At 47.3% G+C, this 23,509-nt stretch overlaps 12 protein-coding genes across 12 annotated transcripts; 5 read left to right on the top strand and 7 right to left on the bottom strand.

Annotated features, from left to right (window-relative positions):
- Nucleotides 1-254: 254 nt before the first annotated feature.
- Nucleotides 255-962, bottom strand: N7447_010243 (uncharacterized protein; the record flags this gene model as incomplete). Its single annotated transcript, XM_057234505.1, has 1 exon — nt 255-962. One exon carries the CDS (start codon nt 960-962, stop codon nt 255-257), a length of 708 nt encoding a protein of 235 aa, XP_057081789.1.
- A 336-nt stretch (nt 963-1,298) lies between these two features.
- On the bottom strand, nt 1,299-1,778 carry N7447_010242 (uncharacterized protein; the record flags this gene model as incomplete). The annotated part of the gene is made up of 1 exon (XM_057234504.1): nt 1,299-1,778. The coding sequence occupies one exon, from the start codon at nt 1,776-1,778 to the stop codon at nt 1,299-1,301; it is 480 nt and encodes a 159-aa protein (XP_057081788.1).
- A 1,274-nt stretch (nt 1,779-3,052) lies between these two features.
- Nucleotides 3,053-4,252, top strand: mep20 (uncharacterized protein; the record flags this gene model as incomplete). The annotated part of the gene is made up of 4 exons (XM_057234503.1): nt 3,053-3,275; nt 3,327-3,738; nt 3,792-3,920; nt 3,985-4,252. The coding sequence occupies 4 exons, from the start codon at nt 3,053-3,055 to the stop codon at nt 4,250-4,252; spliced, it is 1,032 nt and encodes a 343-aa protein (XP_057081787.1).
- An 843-nt stretch (nt 4,253-5,095) lies between these two features.
- Nucleotides 5,096-6,527, bottom strand: N7447_010240 (putative dipeptidase; the record flags this gene model as incomplete). The annotated part of the gene is made up of 3 exons (XM_057234502.1): nt 5,096-6,003; nt 6,059-6,271; nt 6,326-6,527. 3 exons carry the CDS (start codon nt 6,525-6,527, stop codon nt 5,096-5,098), a joined length of 1,323 nt encoding a protein of 440 aa, XP_057081786.1.
- Nucleotides 6,528-7,023: 496 nt separating this feature from the next.
- On the top strand, nt 7,024-8,733 carry N7447_010239 (putative nonsense-mediated mRNA decay protein Upf3; the record flags this gene model as incomplete). The annotated part of the gene is made up of 2 exons (XM_057234501.1): nt 7,024-7,271; nt 7,329-8,733. 2 exons carry the CDS (start codon nt 7,024-7,026, stop codon nt 8,731-8,733), a joined length of 1,653 nt encoding a protein of 550 aa, XP_057081785.1.
- A 153-nt stretch (nt 8,734-8,886) lies between these two features.
- Nucleotides 8,887-9,370, top strand: N7447_010238 (Nucleic acid-binding OB-fold; the record flags this gene model as incomplete). Its single annotated transcript, XM_057234500.1, has 2 exons — nt 8,887-8,899; nt 9,114-9,370. 2 exons carry the CDS (start codon nt 8,887-8,889, stop codon nt 9,368-9,370), a joined length of 270 nt encoding a protein of 89 aa, XP_057081784.1.
- A 740-nt stretch (nt 9,371-10,110) lies between these two features.
- N7447_010237 (Zn(II)2Cys6 transcription factor) lies at nt 10,111-12,382 on the top strand (the record flags this gene model as incomplete). Its single annotated transcript, XM_057234499.1, has 5 exons — nt 10,111-10,492; nt 10,545-10,750; nt 10,805-11,205; nt 11,253-11,846; nt 11,899-12,382. 5 exons carry the CDS (start codon nt 10,111-10,113, stop codon nt 12,380-12,382), a joined length of 2,067 nt encoding a protein of 688 aa, XP_057081783.1.
- Nucleotides 12,383-12,550: 168 nt separating this feature from the next.
- On the bottom strand, nt 12,551-13,209 carry N7447_010236 (uncharacterized protein; the record flags this gene model as incomplete). Its single annotated transcript, XM_057234498.1, has 3 exons — nt 12,551-12,852; nt 12,939-13,001; nt 13,053-13,209. 3 exons carry the CDS (start codon nt 13,207-13,209, stop codon nt 12,551-12,553), a joined length of 522 nt encoding a protein of 173 aa, XP_057081782.1.
- A 1,786-nt stretch (nt 13,210-14,995) lies between these two features.
- On the bottom strand, nt 14,996-16,027 carry N7447_010235 (uncharacterized protein; the record flags this gene model as incomplete). Its single annotated transcript, XM_057234497.1, has 3 exons — nt 14,996-15,642; nt 15,706-15,935; nt 15,990-16,027. The coding sequence occupies 3 exons, from the start codon at nt 16,025-16,027 to the stop codon at nt 14,996-14,998; spliced, it is 915 nt and encodes a 304-aa protein (XP_057081781.1).
- Nucleotides 16,028-16,398: 371 nt separating this feature from the next.
- N7447_010234 (zinc-binding alcohol dehydrogenase family protein) lies at nt 16,399-17,481 on the top strand (the record flags this gene model as incomplete). The annotated part of the gene is made up of 1 exon (XM_057234496.1): nt 16,399-17,481. The coding sequence occupies one exon, from the start codon at nt 16,399-16,401 to the stop codon at nt 17,479-17,481; it is 1,083 nt and encodes a 360-aa protein (XP_057081780.1).
- A 1,073-nt stretch (nt 17,482-18,554) lies between these two features.
- On the bottom strand, nt 18,555-19,618 carry N7447_010233 (uncharacterized protein; the record flags this gene model as incomplete). Its single annotated transcript, XM_057234495.1, has 2 exons — nt 18,555-19,132; nt 19,204-19,618. 2 exons carry the CDS (start codon nt 19,616-19,618, stop codon nt 18,555-18,557), a joined length of 993 nt encoding a protein of 330 aa, XP_057081779.1.
- Nucleotides 19,619-20,220: 602 nt separating this feature from the next.
- On the bottom strand, nt 20,221-21,687 carry N7447_010232 (bZIP transcription factor; the record flags this gene model as incomplete). Its single annotated transcript, XM_057234494.1, has 3 exons — nt 20,221-20,312; nt 20,363-21,290; nt 21,361-21,687. Coding segments are annotated over 3 exons (1,347 nt in total), but the record flags the coding sequence as incomplete, so codon positions are not given.
- Between the last annotated feature and the right edge of the window lie 1,822 nt (nt 21,688-23,509).

The following is a 23,509-nucleotide window of genomic DNA, read 5'->3' as shown; positions in this document are numbered from 1 at the left end:
ATACAAGTAGGATTTCCGTATTGACCCCGATATAAGGAGAGGCAATCTGCTCTCATTGATATTGACATCACTTTTAGCTTCTCGAATGGTTCTCCTGCCATATTTTGGACGCAAAGCAAAGCCATCCCAGTATATTATTTTTATGATTTCCCGAATTACTTGCTATTCTACATTTTTACATCAATTTTTCATGATTAATGGTGTCAAATTCTGTAAGTACACGAGACTCATTATATCATGTTTGTACAAGTCTCTCAAGACGAACGAGTTGACGTTCCAGGATCATCTGGCAATTTGATTCCATAAAATCGCCAGAGAGCATCCTGTACCACATCATAACAAGCCCCGTATCGTATAACTTTCATTGTTCTAAAATCGATCATGGTAGAAGAGGCTCGAGGGTGGTGAAACTTTTGTCTCCCATAATCGATAATTATATCTGCCACTTTGAGGATCTCAGGCTCGATGTCCTCAACCGCTATCTTTACTCCATTCCCGGTGATATTGGCCGATGACCCCATCAGATATAGTTTCTCTAGAGTAGCAAGTCGAGACAATTCGTCTAGCAAAGCGCCTCCATTGACCAACATTGCCAGAGTGTTCTCAACAACGCTTTGTGCTAATATATTTGGTGGAAGCTTTTGAATTGCGGGATGGTCAAGCCGATATGGCGCAACAACCCCAAGAGGAAGATCCAAGTCTACAGTCAAGAGTCTGACTATATCGGCTTCCTGTGGGGGAAGAAGATGAATATCTCGATGCAGAAGGTAACTGCCAACCATTGCATGTCGCTTGTGTGGTTCTCGTTGTTTCGTTCGGAAAATCCGGTCTAATGCATCCGGATCGATCGCGGTTATTCCGTAGCCAACGCTCATCGGAATAATGGCGATACCACCCCGTTTCAGAACTTCGAACACTGCTCTAGCATCTTCTTTTGGGTTTGGTACTTTGTAGAAAGACATGAGTATTGTATGGAGAAGTAGAAAAGTTGACGTGTGCTAGTGAACACTGGATTATCAGCGCTTCACTTTAGTCATGGCAAGTGGACATTTTAATACTAGACATCGGATTAAATCTTGTTTAACAAATTGTTCAGTATCGGGGAACCCCAATACATGTAACACAGAACTGCTATCTTCTAGGCATTCATGTGAACGACAGTGAAAACAGATTGGCCTAATCCCATTCTCCAGCGAACGGACATAAAATAGATCGTAGCAAGTAGGACATAGTGATCGGTCAATTTCCCCTCACATGCTGCTCCTTTGCTTCCAGTATCCAAAAATCAAATACTTCGCTCACTCAATGGTCACAGAGGACTCATTAGAAAGGAAGTCCCCGCGACTGGCACCTGTGTTATCCTTAAGCTGGGATACAGTCACATTGGATAATTCAGTTGGCCACACTGCATGCCAAGTTCCCTGCGCACGAACAGAATATTCATGTCCCTTTTCAAGGCCTTGAATCGGCAAATTGATAGTTACATCAAGAGTTTTGCGTGCTTGTATCTCAACGAGATCATTCTCAGATGCAGGTAGCTTGCGTGATACCATAATAGTAGGAATGGGCAATTTCCGTTGGTCTGTTGCGTCACAAATCTCGAAAACACCGAGAACACCAGCCTGAGGGTCTAATGGGGTATTCCATCTTAGAATAGTGACTGGCGAATCTGCGGCATTGTGAACAGAAACTTTGATTGGCAGAGCAAATGGTTCTTGTGCCTCTAGGATCGGTGCCTGGAGGGCCAGTGTGACCTGCAAACTCAAGTTCGACTCCATATTTGCGTTAAAAGAAAATTTGTTTGTGGTCAGGGGGAATTGTTAAAGAAAATAAAGACAATGGAGTAATTAGAAAAGTTAACAGTCGTATCCCGAGGTTGAGAGGGTGTGGATGATGGTTTGTTATCACGCCTTATATCTGGAAATGCTGATCATATTGACGATCCCTCATGTGAACCCAATCAAGATTTTCTTAATTGCATGCCAAGTCGACTGAACAAGGCGCTCTACCGCATTCGCATCGCATTCCCTCCGGGGCTCCGTGCAACACTCCTTTCTCGTAGACTTGGCGCGTTACCCACCAGACCGAGCGTTTCATAACAATAACCAAGCCTCTACTAATTTCAAAAGTATGTCGGACATCACCCATAATGGCTGGGACTAAGCATTTTTCATCAAGTCAAGACCTTTGGCGCCGTCTTGGGTAGTATCTTGGCACCGGAGTCCGACGACAAATGCAGGGTCTAGGGCTTGGCATGATATGAATGGAGGGGGCTTTGCAGGTCATCCAGAGACAAAGATGTCAGCCGTTACCATTAGACCATACTATTATGAGGTCGGTTGATGTCTATAGAGGTTAATGTTTTTATTTTCCCAATTTTAACAAGATGGTGGTGCGCATAGATTTCTGTTCTACCGAATCAACTTATATACCCAATTCTGTCCTTCGGCCAAACGCAAAGGTCTATGAAGTGGCTTTCTTTTTAGCGCTGGGTTCTTGATCTAGAGCCGATCATGAGGAGTTACATCGAACGGCCCCGCCCTTCAAGCACGAGGAATCAAATTCAACTTCATAAACCCTTAGTATCTAAACCCAAAAAGTCGGTCCTTCAGGGGCCCGGGTTTCCGTCGGGCCAAGACGACATCCGTGATGATCTTTCTGAAAATGAAGCCATTTTAAGATATCTCCAACCAGTGACAAGATTGCCCGCTGCCTGCCCCTGGGAGATGTAGCTATCTCAAGATATCTTCGACCAGTGACAAGATTGCCCGCAGATCTCCCGTGTCCGTCCTATGGATGCTTGACTTCTGGCGTGCTGAAGTTGTTTCATGCAGAAAAGATACCACCCTTTTTATTCCGATGTCCCTCTGAGTAATGGGAGGTGATGGAGGGGAGAGGAGACCGCGGCATTTCACTTCGTGTCAATAGGCTATAAAGCAGTCAGTATCCTCTCGAGAATAGGAGCTTTTTTCTTCGAGCAGCGTCCAAGACAGAATTACAACCTTTTGTTCTTGAAGCATCAACATTTCGAGTCTTTTGACCTCCGAGCATCATGCGTTTCGCTGTCCTTTCCACGACACTTCTGGCTCTGGCTGTGAACGCCTTGCCAGTCGATACCGATGAGACTTCCGGCCTCGATATTACCTTGAGCCGCGTCAGTGACACTCGCATCAAGGCTGTCGTGAAGAACTCTGGCAGTGAAGATGTCACATTTGTGCATCTCAACTTTTTCCGTGACAGCGCACCCGTGAAGAAGGTCAATGTCTTCAAGAACGGTATCTAAGATCTTTCCTGGCACTATCTGCTTAATGCTAACTTGATATAAGATGCCGAGGTCACTTTTGAGGGAATCAAGCGTCGGTTCGTCCTCGAGGGTCTCACCTCGGAATCTCTCACTTCCCTTGCTGCAGGAGAGACCTTCGAGGATGAATTTGACATTGCCGCTACCACTGACTTGTCTAGCGGAGGTCCATTGACCCTTCAGTCGACTGGCCTGGTGCCCATAGTCGTTGATGGCGCAGTTACTGGTTATCTGCCATACCGTTCCAATGATCTCAAGATTGAGGTTGACGGTTCCAAGGCCTCCCGTGTGGCAAAGGCTATCAAGCCGCTCGATCGTCGTGCTCTTCAGACCTGTAGTGATTCTAGCAAGAAGTCAGCTCTTAACACTGCCCTCAAGAACACTGTGTCGCTCGCAAACGCTGCCGCAACAGCTGCCCTTTCTGGATCAGCCTCCAAGTATGTTACATACCCTTTCACTACAAATTAACCATTCTAATATCATCCGATAGGTTCGAGGAATACTTCAAGACCACTACCACCGCTACACGTAAGGTTGTGGCTGCTCGCCTTCAGGCCGTGGCAAAGGAGGCCACCTCGGTGTCTGCCACTAAGTACTACTGCTCAGATACCTTGGGATAGTAAGTACCTCCTTTCGGTGAAGGCTTCACGTGCATACATGGCTTACAAATGTAATACACATAGCTGCGAGACCAATGTCCTAGCTTACACTCTGCCATCTCAAAATGTAATCGCCAATTGTGATATCTACTACACCGATCTCCCAGCATTGGCTAGGACATGCCACAGCCAAGATCAAGCAACCACCACTTTACACGAGCTCACCCATGCTCCGGGTGTATACAGCCCGGGAACTGATGACAACGGATACGGATATGACGCTGCCACATCCCTCAGTAGCGCAGAGGCCGTGTTGAACGCTGATTCGTATGCACTGTATGCCAATGGTTAGTGTCCGAGGTCGATTCCCCTTAATGAAAATCAACTAACCAGGAGATAGCCATCAACCTTAATTGCTAAATGGTCAGTTTGAGTTTTTCAGATATCAAGTTGGATGTATATTCTGATGAAGCTTGTCGATCGGGTACTACTTGTGAGAGCACAGTGATTGAAAATGAGAATTAGTTGATGCAGATTGTGAATGAAATCTTCAGTGTTGATTAATATCATTCCCTTTCTGTAATGTAAACAGAGTCAACTGTTTGGAAGGGCCGTGCTAGTAAACTATATCTACCTACATACATAGATCAGAATTCCTCAGTCCGGAACGGACGTTTTGGCCTTGTTCCGATCACCGAGGGCCACTTTCCGGATCGTTAGAATCTACGATCTAATTGATGAGATCATAAAAGCACAACATGTTTATTGTGTGTGGTCTGAAACTATGAAGAGGGGAGGAATGGAGAGACTACGACTCTACTACTACTATGAAGAGCGGTCATGTGACTACTGGCAGATATCAACACGGATATCCAGATGCAAAGGGTAGCTGGGAGCAGATGGTTATTTTCTGTTACATGATAACAGAGCTATGGTTCGCTTCTTCTACTGCATTGAGTTCGAGGAATTCTATCCAGAGCGCATCCGAGCCTATAATGCTTCAAGATGAACTCTTATGTTAACGGCTCAAGATGGACTTTCCAATATGCAGTTTCTCCATATTCCAACGTTGGTTTGCTTTGACGACATACAACTCCCACAAAGCTTTGTGGTTGCAAATTCAGAGACTATGACACTCAGAGTAGTATCACTTGTGGGAATTTCATAATAAAACGAATTCCAAGTGCTCAAAGGATCAGTCCTCCACAGGCAATGCACCCTCGGCTTGCATCTCGAGCGCCACCTCATCCACTTTCTTCCATACTCTCAATAGATTGCCTCCTACCACCTTACTTGCATCTTTATCACTGACCCCTCGTTTCAACAGCTCCTTTACCAGACTTGGGAACTTGGATACATCCTCCAATCCTCGAGGAACCGTCGGAATACCATCAAAATCACTACCTATTCCGACATGCTCGAAGCCTATAAAATTACCGATGTACAGGATGTGATCAGCAACACGTTCCAGAGTGGCATGGACAGGGTCCACGTCTGGGATCCCATCAGCGCGGTCAGAAGCCGTGCAGGAAATGAAGTCTGGTGCGAAATTAACCATAACCAGGGAGTTCTTCTCACGGACCAGCTCCAAGATGTCGTCGGGTACGTTGCGCGGGTGGGGACAGAGTGCATATGCTGAGCTATGGCTGTAAATCACTGGAGCACGGCTCCCTACCCATTCGGACTTGCCGGCACCCAGCACATCACGCATGGTCTCCGTGCTGACATGGGCTAAATCGACGATCATCCCAAGGCGATTCATCTCAAACACCAGCTTCTGACCTTCTTCACTGACACCGTGCCAAAGAGGATCGGACTTTTTTATTCCGCCACCTGGGAGTTCGAGAATGGCAGCGTCGGCATACCGATTATGGCAATTATGCGTCAGAGTTGCGTACGAAACCCCCAGCTCATAGAAGATCCGGAGGTGGGCCAGCGAGTTACCGATCGAATGCAAGCCCTCGATACCAAGCGGTGAGATGATCTTTCCCTCGCGGAAAGCGGACATGGCAGTGGTACCATTTGGCGGAGTCGAGAAGACCTTGGGATAGGCTTGCTGAATCCTCGACATAATATCCACCTGCTCCATCGTCTCACGGACACCTATGATTGAAATTTGAGTATACTATACAACAGCCATCGTGTCAAGTTCGCTTACTTGGCGCATAATTCTCATCGGATAAATCGGTCCCATTCTCGGGACAGGGCACGAAAACACTCCAAAACGTACCACCAACTCTACCTTGTTTCAATCTGGGGATATCAACATGACCGGGAAAGTTCCCCTTGACAAAAGCCTCAGTGAAGTTGCGATCATTTACACGGTTGTGGAAGCGTTCCCGGACCAATATAGGAAGATCATCATGACCGTCTGTTTCAGGCCATCAGTCATAATGTTCACACAGAACTATTCCAATCTCCATACCGATCAATGGAGTCTGCGACAGGATCTTCTGCACCCTTTCCTCGATGCTCCGCGGGCGGAAGGGAGAGTGCAACCTAGTGAACCAGGCGGTGGATACAATGATACAGAGAAACAACCAGAGTAGATTGAAGGGACGTTTTTTCTGCCTCAAGTTCGGCGTCTCTCGTTGGCTCTCCAGGATGGAGCTCTTCTCGTCACTCATTGTGGAGGTCTAGAGTGTTGTGAGGTCAAAGAGAGCGGAGATGCTTATCGATAAGAAAGTTATGAGTTATGACCTACAGGGCTCCCTGGAGGCCCGAGCCGACCTCCCGAGGTCGAAACCGCCGAGTTCTCATTCTGGTCGTCCATGACATAGCGCTATAATGATTTCATACTAGTCTTGCCAATACATGTCTTTCAGCGATTGTCAATGTCCACGGGTGGATGAAGCCCTGGAGCCCTGGAGCTGATAATTGATGGCAGCGACTACGTGCACGTGCACCTTAGCAGGCACGTGCTCATGATGCTGACTGACCACATAGGCGGTGAGACCTCTTGTCCAATCATACCACCTTCAACCCTGTAGATGGATGCTCCCAGTAGATTGTCAACTTGGACAAGTGGGCTGGCTCTGTTGTTTAACATCCTTTGGGATTTCCATAACTTCATTTTGGGAAAGAGAAACATAGCTTCAGCCCTCTATATCGAAAAAGCTCACCATGATGCCACCTGGCAAGACCACCGCCGGTCTGCTCCCTATTCCAGCAGCAGCTACGCAAAAGTCGGGCTCTGGAGCGCCCGCAAAGAAAACGCCCAAGCCTCCCGCTCCACGTCTCAAACTTCTGATCCGACGCTTGCCACCCGGGCTAACACAGGCTGAGCTGGAGAATGCTCTCGGTGAGCAATGGAAGGCTGGGGCAGGAAACGTCGACTGGCTTCAGTACAAACCTGGCAAGGTGTCGAAAGAGTAGGACTCACGCTCTGACGCAATCTTCTATTGAACTGACTGGACTTCTTCACATAGTCCGAACAAGCCATCTCGCCCATCAAGAGCATACATCCACGTTGTATCCACTGAATGTGTCTCTTCGCTTTCAGATGTCGTGCGCCAGGCTTCTTTCCAGGATGCTCGTAACACTCTACATGACCCCATTCTACTTGGACCTCCATCGCTGGAGTTTGCACCTTATGCCAAGACCCCCGGAAGCCGGTCACGCAAGGATGCTCGTCAAGGCACGATTGATCAAGATTCCGACTTCATTGCTTTCTTGGAAAGTCTGACCCAGCCCATTACCAGGCCCGTGGCTATGGATTCCACGGTTGATGGGGAGGACAAGAAGAAGGAAGCCGTAGTGACCACCCCGCTGGTACAGTTCATCAAAGACAAGAAAGCTAGCAAGTTAAAGGACAGCAGCGGATCCAAATCCAAGCACGGTCGATCGGACAAGGAATCAAAGCAGGAGAAAGTGCAAGCGAAAAAGCTTCTGCAGCGGGGCGATAAGGAAACCGCCGCAACCTCTTCCGACAAGAAACCCAAAGGAGAAAAAACAAGCAAGGACTCTGTCAAAGCAACGAAGCAAGGAGCCGCTGCCAATGCCAAGGGAAGCAAGTCGAATACCACATCAAACACTACAAAAGATACAACTGCAGCTCCAGAGCGGAAGCGAGAGCGCGGAAACGTCACAGTAGCCACCAAGATCCTTCAGCGTGATCTTGGACTCTCGACCTCTGGTGGGCGACGACGCGGCAAAGGTGGTTCGACTGATACTGCGCCCAAGAGCGAGAGCTCTCGGGACTCGGGTGTTCCATCAACCGCTCTGCCCAAGAAAGAGACCACCAGGCCTCCCAAAACTGCACCATCCACAGCCAATACTCCAAAGCCCAAGGACGGCGAGTCATCCTCGCGACCTGATCCTGCTGCGCCCCCTGCAACCCTACCAGCCAAGACTACTAAAGGCGGCAAAGCAAAGCACCCATCAACTGCTAAACAAGCATTCCTCAAGCACGCCAACCCATCTCAGGGTGTGACCGAGGCGCTCCTGGAGTCTGCATTCACCCCATTCGGAACAGTGACCAAGGTCGAGATTGACAAGAAGAAAGGATTCGGCTACGTAGATTTTGCTGAACCGGAAGCACTTCGCAAGGCCATCGCTGCGAGTCCCGTGTCGGTAGCCCAGAGTCAAGTTGTGGTGTTGGAGCGCAAAGAGAATCCGGGGATTGACAAGTCGCGGAAAGGCCGCGAGGGTTTCACGGCCAATAAGACCAAGGCTCCTACCGAAGGCGCTGGAAGCGCTTCAGGGGCTGGCGGCAATGTTGGAGGTAATGCTGGCTCCTCTCGCGGATCTCGTGGAGGACGTGGATCACGGAATAAAGGACCCAAGGGGAGCGCTGGAGCTTCGGAGAAAGCTGGAAGCACCGAGGCGAAATGAGAGCCTACATATTGAGTTCTTTCGCAGTTCACGAGACATGATACCCGAAGGCATGACAGATTTTACCAATAACTACTGCATGATGGCCGCCATAATGGATTTATACTACTATGACTAGCTCCTTAAACCACAGAGTATGAGTGCGATATTCAAATGATTCAGCTCGGTCAGGACACAGCTGCCCAGGTGAAACATACAAAAGTCCGTCCAAACTAACCTCCATAATTAGACACTTCTTGCAGATATCTCGTACATTGGACAATTGAATTATGTCTATGCTACTTCTTGACAATACGAACAAATTCAGAGCAGAAAGAGCCAATTGAGGTAATAATAATTTCGATTTCTATCTGCATAAAACTCGCAATTCTCCATTCCAGCAAAAGTGGAAGAGGACCTTTCAGACCTCCTCGACACCCACCAGGACCGACCGACCGAAGTCAGACGCCGAGACCAGGTCAAGATCATCACCACTCCCTGGACCGAAACACAGACACTGCGAACAGCACGCGTGACAGTCGAGGCGGGAGTAAAAAGGTTTCACTTTAGGGCATCGAGGACATGTAGTCATCAGCAAGGGTGGAGATTCTGTGGCTCTTTTAAAGAGTTTAGAAAGGGGACGTCTACTCTAAAGTGATTCTTTGAACTGTTGGGAAATGGTCAGTAAAATGTTCCGATACAGTTTGGAAGCTGTAGGGGGAGGGAGAACATACGTAGAGTCGCTTGAAAAACAAAAGAAGGTCCGGGGAGCTGGCCTTATTTATATTCTTTGACAGTCACGCTAGTGCTAAGCGAGAATGGCCTTGTTTGTCTAGTTTGTCTAGTTTGCTTAGTTTGGCTTTCCCCAGTGGGGCATTAACTGATGCTTTGTCCAATCACCCTGTCAACCCGCTTACTCACGGCGGATCCCATATAAAATTTTCAACTTGCTGTGTTCTACTGGTCCTATATAGAGTCTATATCAGTTTTCATTACTTGATTCTTTATTTCTATGTGTCAAGTTGAAGGCCAATTTGGGCAACCCAGTTCTGTTCACCGATACTACTTTAAGTATCTTAGTCAGTTTTACATGAATGGGTACATATATTATCATCTGGTAGTGTACATAGAAAGTCCCCGTACTAAAAATGGAATAAATAATGTGTGATACTTTTAGTATATGTTCAATTTCTTTCCAATGGATCACACATATAAAGTATGCAATACTAGAAGCTTTCATCTTATAACTACTTATCTTCAGTCGTCGCGTCCCTCTTCCGAACTACGTCGGGCCGCGCACCCTTATCCCTTATCTCTTATCTCTTATCTCTTATCCAAGGTTATGGTGGTATGCGGGGATCGATCTCATCCAACCCCAGACTTGTAGACTCTTCAAATATGCCACGTCCCAAGGTCCATCCAGCGAATCGGCTGCGAGCAAACACTGCATGCACTGCCTGTCGTGCGTCTAAAAAGCGCTGCAGTGGTTATTTCCCATGCACCAACTGTACTCACAAAGGACGTGGCCGCTCATGCACCCCATTTAAACCCCTACCAAATGTAGGCCTCCGCAGCCGTCCTATGCCTCCCTCTCAACCCACAGTTGAGTCACCTCAGACACCAAGGGGAATGGGGATCGATTTGCAAACCCCCTTGATCTCACAGTCTCATGACATTGGTACACCCAATCCCGAGTTTGACGCGCTGGAGGGTTCGCACTCCCCTGAAGTTACACATCGGACACATCCACGCATGCTCCGCAACCTGCAAGGAGAACGAGGTATGAGATCTTTTGACCCTCAAAGACCTCGTTTGGTTGACTCTGTCTGCAGTATACGTTGGAAAAGCTGCCTCCCTGTCATTTCTACAATTGCTTCGAGATACAGTGACCCAACATATCGGGCCCTCGCAGTTCTCTCATAATGGTGGGAGTGAGGACATGCTAGAGGCAGAAGCTCATCATGATCTGTTGAACTTCTCCCAAGAATGTTGCACCTTTGATGAGAGGAGCCGATTTATCCAGAGCTATCACGCAGCGGTAGGATGGATGCCAGACCAATGAAGGGTGGATAAATCACTGACAATATTCAAGACGAGCGGATTTTTTGGTTTGAGCTCTAGTGATGACATTTCCTCTTCGTTGGTTGGCACAGTAGAGCCCAAAACCGACCAGGAAAAGACTAGGGCGGCTATCATAGACCTCATGGTTGCCATTGGAGCACAATCCTACCCAAATGACCCAAAGAACCTCCAGGTGGAGCGGTTCTACTTTGCTCGCGGCCAAAGTAGGGCATTTGCTAACATGTTAGAAGATCCTAGCATGGATTTAATGCGAGTATTTCTACTCATGTCCTTCTATATGCTGGGGGCGTGCCGTCGAAACACGGCATTCATGTACCTAGGAGTGGCGTCGCGAGCGGCAGTAGCGCTGGGGCTTCATGCAGACTCTCTAGGGTCAATAAGCCTCGATGAAAGTGCTGGGAACAATGAACGGTAAAAGCTTCTCTCAAGATCTACTTGGCCTAGCTGATTCCCAATAGATTACGATTATGGATGAGCTTATGTATTCTCGATTTGCTTGTCAGTTCAATCCTCGGGAGACCTTCTGCTATATCGCCTCTATTGCCCGAGAACAGACAAGAGCCTAGTTGGATTGGGGCGACACCGACCGATCCTGGGCTGGTGGCTTCATATCAGTTATCGTTGATCCTGGACGAAATAATAATCTGTCTCTACAGTGAAAAGTCTGCATCCGCAGAGAAAGCGGACCAGCTCTTATGCAAATTAAACACATGGAGTGAATATCTGCCGCGATCATTAAGGACGTCGTCTTCGGGACACAAAGATCAGAGCACTTTCCGGGAGCATACAATTGGAAGCATGCACGTTGCATGCTCATATCATTTTGCAGTGATTTTAGTCACTCGACCTTTCCTTATCTCGGCCTTAAGTGTCCGGCTGGCCCGGCTACACCACAGCCTCTCGGTCGGTGATCTCAGCGAGAAGGTGCCCGAGGAGGATCCAGCCCACTCTCGGCTCGCAGCGGCATGTACTGATTCTGCTGTATACATGCTGCAAACATGTCTAGAGGTGCATAAGTCCGGCCTTCTTCTTCGGAATATGTGTATTCTCAAGTTCGTCTGTCACAAATCCCCATCTAGTGACTCCAATACTAACATCAAACAGAGCTTTTATCTTTGCCGCAGCCCTTGTGCTTGGGTTCTCTATGTTCTCTCGCAGTGATGTGGATTCTGAGATTGATGGTGTATTCCGCGGCGCTCTGACAATTTTGCGCATGCTGGCGTTGCAGTCTGCCCAGGCAGCTCACTACCTCGAGATTATAACGATGTTAGAGTCAGCTATAAGTGAACAGCGCCAGCGACTTGCGGCCCAAGCCCGCCAGCGAAGGAGTCAATACGTTAGCCGGATATTTAGCTTGAACGACACCCCGGCAACACCACAGACACAAACTGAAGGGGACGACGAAGAAGTGAGAAATGCGACCCCACTTCAATCGCAGAGCGTCACATCATACCCGTGGTTGCATTTGGATGGCGCTGCCACTACTGTCACATCCCCCGTGGTTGATGGGGCTTTGTTTGACTGGGAAGGTATGGATTTGCCGCTATGGGATAGTTTCCCATTTCTCGCCGAATCGACTACAATCTGATATAGAGTCCCTGTATGACCTAGGTATATAACCTTATCAGATATGTAATTTACTAAGATTTGTTAACCATAATGTTTGACAGGACTACATGACAATCTGGGCTCCCAAAATGAAGAAATGCGAGGTGTAGACTGGCTTTCATCTAAACAGAGGACTTCACAGTCGGAATCAAGAAGCCGGGGGGTAAAGATTGGAAGTGTCCCAGTAGAGCTGATAAATATCGCCAACATCTGTCTCCTTCAGACGAAACGAATCGTACAGGAGTCCATTCTCATTCTGCCACATGAGATACCTGCCGTAGAAAAGAAATTGATCTACCTTCGCATCGTCCGGTGTATCGACATCGTTCCCAGTGAAACCCACAGGTAGCACCTGATTGGGTGTGGGACGAATGTAGAGGAACGTGTCAGCGTCAAAGGTGTAATCCTTGTTAGAGGCCGTGGCGATGATTCGGGAGTTATCGAAGACGACTAATAGAGGATTAGCTGTTGTTATGATTAAGAGGACGAAAACAAATTGAAACGATGTTAAACAAAAAAAGGCATATAGATCCTACATTTAACGTCGGTTGTCACCGATCCAGACACCCACTGGGAAGAGTCTCCGACATATGCGAGTCCTAGGTATCGGGTCAAATGGGGATAAGACTCATGTGGGAAATTATAGTTACCATCGGAATAAAAAACATTCATTCCCTCCGAGGCGACACCGTAGGCCAGAATGGAGAAGGATCCTGTTGGATAGCGCTTTTGCAGCCCCAACTGGGCAAGTGCAGCCATGGCTTGCAAGGCTAAAGTCATACTGGCCGGTAGGATATTCAATCTCATTTTTTGATGATTCTAGGGAGAAGATTGTTGGAAGCGCGAGGGATACAGTTGGATAGTTATATCCCATTGTCAGACAATCTAGAGTGACGCGGTCAGACCCTGCATTTGACGGCTGACACTTGGCTTAACTGTGTAATAGCATAGCCTTTATACGTTCTCCTTGTGACTTTTCTCTTTTCTTTTTCTTGAACATGAACATAATCAATTAATGCACAAATAAATGACCACCCTACAGGGTTATAGAGAGCGATATAAGTCGAGTGTGTGAGCGACGGGAGTGAGGAAATCGAAGGTACAGAGTCGGACTCGCCGCAACCGTAACGGGCAGCGGAAGATTTTGCTTGGGGTGGCTTGATCAAGTAACTTGAACTGTAAGGACTTGAACTGTATTAAAACGGTTCTATTCTAATATTATATTGCTTCCTTCTTGCCAAAGGCAATGGTACCTGCCAGTATATCTATATGGGTAGTGCAAATAGAGCTAGGAACTACGTATGTACTCGAGAACTGATACAAAACATTCATTTGGGTCTAGTTTATGACCTCACACAACTTAGGATGCAAATGTGCCTGGTAATATTCTGCGTTAATTCTTCGCGTGCTTACATCTAGTATATTGGTTTGTAATGACCATTTCACCCTATAGAGCGAAAGATGCCTCCCGGGGGGATCTCGCGATAAGTATAGACTGATATCGGGGTATCATGGTTATAAATAAGCAGTAACAGTATTTTGCGAGAGAGAATCCAGGATAACAAATTATCCTCATATCTCACCCATGTGCTTAGCAATCGAAATAGGCTCCGCACCGTCTCGATGGGTACCTTCGAAGAAATTGAGTGGTTGCGGAAAGATCTCAGGATCACGAACAGTCCCAGTTTTAACAGAACTGAAGCCCCTGAAAGTCGGTTTCTTTGGATTCGCTGTATAGCTTTGCTCGGGACCAAGATCGTGCCATAGGTTCTTGACTTCTAAGATCTCATCTTCAAAGAAAAAGAGAAGAAAAATCAAAAACAAAACATATGAGCATTTGACCTTTAGGCTTCCACTGAAATACTATGTGCAGTGGACAAGTTAGTCTATGGGGCAGAATAATTATATGGAAAAATGCGTAGATCTGGGATGTGCGAGGGAAACAGGATTGCAGATACATTTTTATAATCGATAGGGGGAAATTGAGTAACTTCCGTCTGGCTGAGTGAGACCAATTTTGCGTTCGCTCGTTCCCTATTAACTAACAAGCCATACTGAGATCGATAATGAACTCCGCTTGGGCTGGTAAGACGGCTACCGAGTCCAAATACCTTATTGCTAGCCAGAGAGTTTCATAGTAATTTGATCAGACTTTTCACACAGTCGGAACCTATACAATACATGCTCGGCTTTTGACCAAGGAGAGTTGGGATTACCGCAAAGTCTTCCATGCCTGCGTCTATTGAGACGTCAATAGAGTGGGACACCGGGTGGGTTGAGACTGGAAGAGGCGTTATCCATCTTGAACGGCCGCTTTCACCATGTTGCCGGTCTAGTATTGAATGTTCGGTATGTCGACGACCAAGTGCGCTATCTAATTCGGGGGCCGAACTACTAATATGAAAGTGAATCCAACAATGGGCATAACAATGGGCATAAAAAAAGAGTAACGTTAGCCAAAAACGCGACGAGTCATTCTGATACCTGAAATATGAGCCTTGTGCATGACCCATTCCTTGGTGAAAGTGTCCCTAGCCGCTATGTCGTCGCCGAAGCTCATGAGCAGTTCGATACCGGCAATTCACCCTACCGGCTAAACGTTTGACCCTTTCCTCACGCGTTCTTCAGCTTTTTCTTGGCCACGCTTGAAAATACTCGACCTGGCCGCTTCCTTGTCTAGTCCAGCCCCCTTCAACAAAGTACTGTCGAATACATTCCTTGGCCCCACAGCGTTCAAAAACCAAACCGTAAAGGCATTAGTACCTTTCCAAATCGAGGTGCTCTTTCCATTGATAACTTCGTCCACAACTTCCCGGGCGAACTGGGCCGGCGCCATCGTCTTTTCAAGGTGAGTAGTTGTTCTCGCCTTTACAGAATCCTCCACCACGCGATAGATACTCTCCGGGCCAAAGTTAATATTGTCCGCCGCCATCAAGGGAGTCGAAACTTCTCCCATGTATAAGGTTCTGACTTTAATGCCAAGCGGCTGCAACTCGAGTCGAAGAGTGTCCGAGTAGGATGCTACAGCCGCTTTACTAGCATTATAAGCGGAAGCGAATGGATTCGGGAGGCGCGCTAGGACGGAGGCGACGTTAACTATTATCGGCGAGAAGCCTGCACTCATTCCGGCGAGTAGGAGAGGGGTGAAGGCAGTAGTCACTTCCATGAGGCCAAAAACGTTGGTGTTGAAGAGTGCACGCACGCGGGCAGGATCTGCCTCGATGGCGGGTGCTTCATAAACTAGGAGGCAAGGAGCATTAATTCCTGTAAAACTCGCAGTCGATCAAGCTGGACATAACCCACGAGTGCCCGCATTGTTGAATAGTATGTCCAAGGAACCTCCTGTACGACGAGAAATTTCCGCCGCTAGAGCCTTGATACTTGTTGCGTCCGTGACATCGAGAGTGAGAGTTTCGATATCGTTCGCTTGTAGGTTGGTCAAAGTCTTCAGCGATCTAGCGGTCGCAAAGACGCGGAACCCCTTGGAGGCAAATTGTAGGGCTAGGGCGTTACCGGCACCCCCTTGGGAACATCTGGTGAAGTAGGTTAGGCTGGGGGAGTATGGGAGTGGATATGTCTTGGCGCACCCGGTGATCAGAATTGACCTCTGCTTTGAGTCCGACATATTGAGAGAGCACACCGCTTGTGTATACGTTTCGAGTGTCAATTACGAGCAGCGCAAGATATGTACCATCACAAGATGAGCTGATTATTAAAATTGTCCCTTCCTAACCTTGGAACTATCCATGGATTAGTGATCAAGCCGAGTTGTCCCAACTCCGAACCTCCCAAGTCTAATATGTCATGCGCAGCGACTCGAACTTTACCAGTCGGCAAGATAGTTGCTCCATTCATATTGCAGATCACTGTCGCCACAGTTGTTCTTAAAGTTTCCCGTCCTTTGCCCCCCTGGCAACCAGTTGACCCTTTCCATAAGTACCAAGGAACCTACTATCCTTCACCGTACCCTTTTGACCATCACGCATTCGGCACATCATGAAGGCTCTTGTTTCCAATCGCAGTATTGCTACCAGATTGATCAACTTTGTCTGTAGCAAATCAGTCGGTGGCCAAGGTGGACTGGTTAAGGACGATGTTCCCATTCCTACAATCTCGCCCGACGAGATTCTGGTCAAAGTCAAGGCAGTCGCGTTGAATCCAACGGATTTCAAGCACCTCGACGTCATTTCTCCTCCTCATTCCATCATAGGCTGCGACTATGCCGGCGTGGTTCAACAGGTCGGCAGCGCCGTCAAGTCGGGATGGAAACCCGGCGATCGCGTGGCGGGCGCCGTGCACGGTGGCCTTTATCCTGACAAGGGCGCTTTCGCCGAGTACTTGAAAGTCGACTCGGATTTGGCTTGGAAGATTCCCGATGAAATAAGCGACACGGATGCCACCACGTACGGCGTCTCAGCCGTGACAGCCATGTTGACCCTCAATGTCCGTCATGGTCTCCCCTTTGTCGGCGGTGATGAGGCAGCCCCCAGAGATGAAACGATCTTCATCTATGCTGGAGCCACCAGCGCTGGACTATTTCATATCCAGGTTGCAAAGGCAGCTGGGTATAGAGTTGTTACAACGGCCTCGCCCCGTTCATTTGACCTTGTCAAGGCGTACGGCGCCACTGCAGTGTTTGACTACAGGTCGGCAACCGTCGCAGCAGATGTTGTCAAGGCGTATCCTAAGATCTCGAAAGCCGTTGATTGTTTCTCCGAGGGAAAATCTACTTCTATTTGTGCAGAGGTACTGAGAAACACTGGCGGTACGGTGATCACTCTGTTGCCCAACGGCAAGCCAAGCGTTCCGGGAGTGACATACGACCTGGTGATGACGTATACGGTGTTTGGCCACGCTTTCCAGTGGTTACCCCCAGTTGGCCCAAAGTTCGAGGCCAAACCAGCCGACCGCGAAGCTCTTGTCCGTTTTTACAAGGACCTTCCAACTATCACACACATCTTGAAACCGATTCCTACTGTCAAGCAAAAGGAAGGATTTGAGGGTATTTTAGATGGATTGAACAAACTACGAGCAGGCGCTGTAGCCGGAGGCAAGTTAGTAGTGGATTTTCCAGCTTAGTATCTTAGTATAGCGCTATATGTAAAATGAGATTCGAGTTCAGAGACACTATAAGAGAACTGTGCGTGTAGGAACAGTAATTACCGCTACGTATATCTTACCCACTCCGAGGAAAGTATGCAATTTTCTGAAATACAAAGTTGAATCAAGAGACACTGAGACTGCAAAATTCTTGGTCTACATCGTGCGTTTTGGTAATGTCGAGATATACCATCTCAACTGCAGCGCAAAGATCACCCGAAGCGCTGCCGCATTGGAAGGTCGATTAATAAGCCGTCAATACTTCTAGTAAAGCTATTGTGGAGCAAGCGGCACAATTATTGTGCCGGTGCCCTGAATTGAAGTAGCCTATGGAATTTCTTCATTTAAGTGACAGTAAGGAGCTTTGTTCCGCGGCTTGTTCACGAATCATGAACTTGCGAGGTACACCCTGAATGAAATAGAGTAGTAGTGGCCAAAGGTTGGATGCCGAGTTTTTATAGACATATGATTACAATTGGCACTTGCTTGACTTAATTTTTAGACTGCGTTCGGGAATCTAAATTGTGTTTTGTAAATGCAGTTGAATTTCCACTGTACAAATCTCGAAATCCACCCAATTTTAGGCGTCTAAACCAATTCTAATGCCCTCACGTTAATCTCGACCCCGACAAAGCCGAAAAGCCTCGATCTTTTCTCTTGTAATACTTTATATCAAGCTATTCTAGCTACTTTATAAGGCGAATTGTAATTTCATATCCGCCTAACTACTTTTGAGAGCCGCCTTTGAGAATAGTAGTCTATTACGCACCAAAGCCGAAATTGGTCGCATAAAAGGCTTCGGGCGCCGTATTCCTCACTATTATCTTCCGGTAATATGACTGAATATGAGGTGGAATTTATATTGCTTTGAATTAGAAAAAGTTGGCCGTAAAATAAGTACGTGTGGCTAATGCTTTCTGGCTGATTCTTGCCTCCAACTTTCCTGCCTTGTTTCGATGTCTCGTTTCATACACACTCTCGCCCGCGATATGCGGTATGCTCATAGCACGAATTAAATATCGATCTCCGAAGGCACAAACAGTCTTTTCGACTCAGGCTTTAAGAAAGCCCAGCTGCTGATCCATCACGCTCCGCACCACCTCCTCCCAAGATCGCCAATGCATTCCAAGCTCTGATTCGGCCTTGGTGGTATCGGTGGGCAGGGAAGCACCTTCAGCCTGCTCCGTAATCTTCGCACCAACATTGGGGTAAGCCTTGTGCACAATACGAGCAATATCTTTCCATGTTGTTTGCGGTCCAGAGATCAGATATTTCGAGCCGTCTTTGATCTTCGGGTCCAACGCCTTAATATGGGCTTCAGCAACATCTTGGACGTGCACACCCGTTATGGCCGTAAGTGGAACACCTCCCATCACGCTACCCCAGAGAATACCATTACTCCCTGCTTGGACTTCCTCGGCGGAGTTTTGTACGAGATTGTGCCCGAAGACAAACGACGGATGAAGAGTCACCAGCGAGTAATGCGGCTTTTCAGTCTTCCAGAAGTTCCATGTCGCGTTGTTTGCAAGTAGTTTGGACGCACGGTACAAAGTCATCGGTGTTGCAGTAGGGTCATTAGGATCGACGAAATCGGCTTCTGGGTTCACAGTGAGATCCCAATCAGTATCCTCTGAGGCCGATGTCAGCACATTGCCAGTCTTCGTAACAATAGCAATCTGGTACCATGTGCATTGAACCTACCTTTGATGACACCACCACTGGGTATTCCAACAAGAGGAATCAAGGAAGCGATAGATGAAGTTACCACAACCTTCTTTATGCTTGGCACCTTAGCTGCCTCTTTGAGCACAGCCAAGGTTCCTTTCACTGCGGGGCCAAAGAAAGCTTCCTTGTCGGTACCATGGGCAAGTGGTGATGCTAAATGGAGGACATAGTCTACCCCATCAAGCTTGCCTCGAAAAGCAGCCTCCTCGGTGAGATCTGGGATGGTGACGAATTCCAGTTGTTCACGATAGTTTGATAGTATCGCTTCGAGCTTGTCTGAGTTCTTGCGAACGCCAATTCGAAGTCGATATCCGGCCTTGAGAGCTTCGACTGCGGTGGCGCTACCAATAAAACCGGTAGCACCGGTTATGAAAATCAAGGGGCCAGACATAACGTACTAGTATTTGGGTAAGGATACTTCAAGCAGGAGATGATGGATCTTTATAGCATAAGAGTAAATTGATTATTAATTATTTGCCCCCGTTAATAGGAAGAATTGGATATGATGATAATATCGAAAATTAGCGTCCGGCTTTATCGGGACACGGGTTGATTAGTTAATTCGAACCACGTTTACAGTTGAAACTCGAAAGCTACATCATGCCGGGGAAACGTCCTGAATTATAGATCGTCCGAAGCCGTTCGCCTTGGCAAGATCTATCTGCTTATCATTCTGCTCGGAATCGATCACTAATCTCAGAGAACAATGTGACAACTAATCAAAGGCGTTGCAATTTATCTGTGGGTCCGCTTAATAACGCTTTAGGGGTATAAACACACCATGAAATAGTCTTTTTGATTCTTAGGTGCTTCAATGCGAACCAGATTCACTGGCTGTCCAAGAGGCTGGCGACTTCTGCGCCAGATCTTTAACCTTGGAATGGACTCATGGATGACAATGATGAATTATATAATAAAGTCCTAGGCATACTTGTACTAGTACTCGTTACTATATCCCGCATAATATGTGTATACGTATCAGTTGCTAAACCTTTATGAGATTTCTGCATGCTGCAAGGCCTTTTCTACATCATCGCATTGAAATCCAGGCGTGCGACCTAAGCAGATTCCCCTGCTTATTAGTTCTATCAAAGTCAGAAAATCTGTAAGGTCCCAAAGTAGAGTACATATTTACCTGGTACCAGACGTGCGATGTTGATAGCGGTCTTCGTTGGTGAGACTTGGTTTGGCTTCTCAGAGCCCAAAAGCAGATTCACGTCCTTCTCCCGGAGGAATCCCTCAAGGTCTTGCAAGTCAAACCAATTCCCTCTTAGCTGCTCTTGAATATCTGGCGAGACAAGCGACAAGGGATCCTGAACCGTATCCCATTCATGATAACCGCGGAAAGAGTGGCCTGCGGCCTGGCTCTGCATTAAGAGTCGGGGATAGTGGGTTCCTGCACTACCCAAGCTGAAGAAGGGAACTTCCTCCCACCCATCTAACGGTTTCTGGCTTACTTCGGCATCTAATCTCGCTTTAAAGTAAGTTGTGAGGCGCTCCCGGTTCATCATGGTGAAAAGGAACCCGAACGGCCTTTGAAGACGATCTAAACCGATGGACTGGTCGCATAGAGCCAAGTTCCCCTGGTAGAGACATGCCAAATTCAGTCTTTTAATAAATTCAGGCAATTCTATGACCGGGACGCCTGTTGATTGGAAGGTATGTGAGAAGGCGTCACTGGTGAAATGATCTGATCCGCTGTGATTCGGGGGCGAAGGGAGAGGGATGTTAGGTGACGGGGCCGGTATTGGGTCGGGAGATGAAGGCTGGGGCAAGTCTTCACTGTGGGAGGGGACATCAGGAACCTGTGTCTCGTGGCCGGGGCTTGCTTCGGATGCCAAAGAAATAAAGGTCTTCATCGTATCATGTAAATGTGCTGTCAGGTCGGAGTATGACTCCAGTACCCCAGATTGAACTATCTGGTCGCTGAATGACAGAACAGTAAGGCTCATCTGATCTACGATGGTCTCCAGCTGGGAAACGCGGTTGTTGAGGTCTGTAATTGTTGCCTGCTGACGAGAGCGATACGCCCTTTGCGCTAGGCGAATCTGCATACGACGGCGCTGTTGCAGAGTCAGCAGTTGGGTTATTGCACACCAAAGTTTGATGGAGGTTAATCAATATCCAACGAACATCTTCTGGTTCTCCACTTAATGGGGTTTCAAGAGCATCTCGCAGTTTTCCGCGTTTTTTGGCTAACGATGGGGTCGGCTTTGGCTCACGCTGGCGTTTCTGCGGTCGCTGTGTTTTGGATTGGGAGGGAGTTGTTTGATTTGTCTGGTTTTCGCAAGAACGATCGGCTCTAGATATAGGCATTTCCCTTTGAATCTGAGTTTTGTGTGAAGCAGACGATTCAGTTTGGGGACTAGAGATTGGCAGCAGTGAGGTGATATTGAAGGTCACTGTAGGTACCAAAGGTCGATTTTGGCGGAAGGACAAGGTGCTATGCTGTTTATCCTCACTGTACTAGAGATGTAGGTCGCTGGATGGCTGAAGCGATAAGGGCTGGACCACAGGATTGTTAGTAACATGACATGACGTAGTTAGATCAAAATAAAGAAAAAACAGTCCAAGGATGGTGTCACCTGACGTGTTAACTATTGATGACCCAGTGTAAATTAGTAATCCATATGATCTGGGCATCCATGGTGGAAGTTGAACCTCAGGATGATCATCCATCAGAAAGCATATGGTTATATAAGAAATTACGCCAGGGCTCGTCAGCTCTAACTATAACTAACTAACGTATTTCACAAGCGAGTGACGCACACAAGCGAGTGACGCACCCCAACCAGCCTACTGATTTCAACTTCTTTTATATCAACAAAAATGTCATTAAATCAGCTCAACTAATTAAGTGGTCTATTTGGACATGTTTCCCTTCGATGCCCTGGCAATCTGCATATTCCACACCCCCGGGGGGGCCGAGTACGTGGCTGAATACCCGATTCTCTAGAGGTGCTAGGGCCGGGGGGGTTTGCTTCACTTGCTTCCTGTTGCTGCATAATTAATGCAGAAGCTTCTTCAATTGAAAATCCCTCTTCAGAAGTGATCGGCCTTCGAGATCTAGTCCGCTTTTGCTTCTGCTTCTCGTTTTCAGCGCGTAATTCCTTGTTTTCCTTCGCTAAAAAAATAGCACCTTGCATTGTAAGACGGAAGCCTTTTATAAGCTGGTTTAATGCACGATCTGACGGGCTAGGCGGGCTTCGAGACCTCGTACGAAGTAAAGCTTTGATTGACGAAGCCTGTCGACGTAGTTCTTTCTCTGTAGTAGGTGTTTTTAGTGTGAAATTCCGGCTTGAATCGCTCCCCCTGCTAGGGGGGGGGTGTTAGGGTTCGAAGTTAAATATTCAGCTTCGAGATCACTCTTTCTGGTGAAAAAGGGACTAAACCAGCTGCTCCGAAGCTATTCTTGATAGTTTCCGATTTAAAAGCTTTAATTCGTGCGAGGGGGTATGCTTCGAGGAAGTCAAGTTTATCAATATGATTCACTTAGAGCCTCATTTTTGTCTCCACCAGCCGCCCGTATGATCGTTTTAACACAGCAAAACAGCTAATATCGAGAGGCTGTAAAAGATGAGAGGAGTGCGGAGGCATATAAATAGGTATTATCCTATTTTGCTCGTAAAGTTCATCGAATTTTGGGGTTAAATGACTCCCGTGTCCGTCAAGAACTAGCAGCCTATACCTTCCCTTCGTACGAAGAGAAGTGCTAGGAATAAAGAGCTTTTTAAGCCAGCGAACTCCTATTTTATCTGAAGTCTAACCATTAGGACTAACTTCAATTCGCCAGTCGTTTAGTAGGCCTTCAAACCATGATTCTAAGTAGACTTTGCCTTTAAAAATGATACACGGAGGGAGGGCCCACCCCGCTGAATTTATACACTTAATAGCAGTCACCCATTCACGATTTCCAGGTTATAAAAGCGGGCGCTGACCGTAGAATTCAGCTCTTGTAACTACCTTCGTAGTAGCGATTAATCCCATTGCGAAACCAGTCTCGTTAAAGTTATAAACGTCTTCAGGATCGATCCTAAATTAAAAGATGGTTTTTTGAATAAGATTAAACCACTCTTAGATAATCTTTGGGTCTTCGCACTTTACACGTTCGAAATTATATCGTTTCGTGAATCGGGAGGAGAGGAGAGGATATCGTTTAATGAAGTTTATAACCCAATTTTCGCCGACCGAAGGAGCTGGGGTTATACCACGTTGTTGAAGTAAAAGATTCGCCATTTCTCGTACAGTAGTAGGGCGGGGAGCTGCTCCACGAGAGTCCATA

This window comes from Penicillium robsamsonii, assembly GCF_028829455.1.
Source record: "Penicillium robsamsonii strain IBT 29466 chromosome Unknown utg000006l_segment0_segment0, whole genome shotgun sequence".
NCBI classification, from domain to species: domain Eukaryota; kingdom Fungi; phylum Ascomycota; class Eurotiomycetes; order Eurotiales; family Aspergillaceae; genus Penicillium; species Penicillium robsamsonii.
Note: the sequence above shows the minus strand (reverse complement) of the source record. Positions and strands in the feature narration are given on the sequence as shown.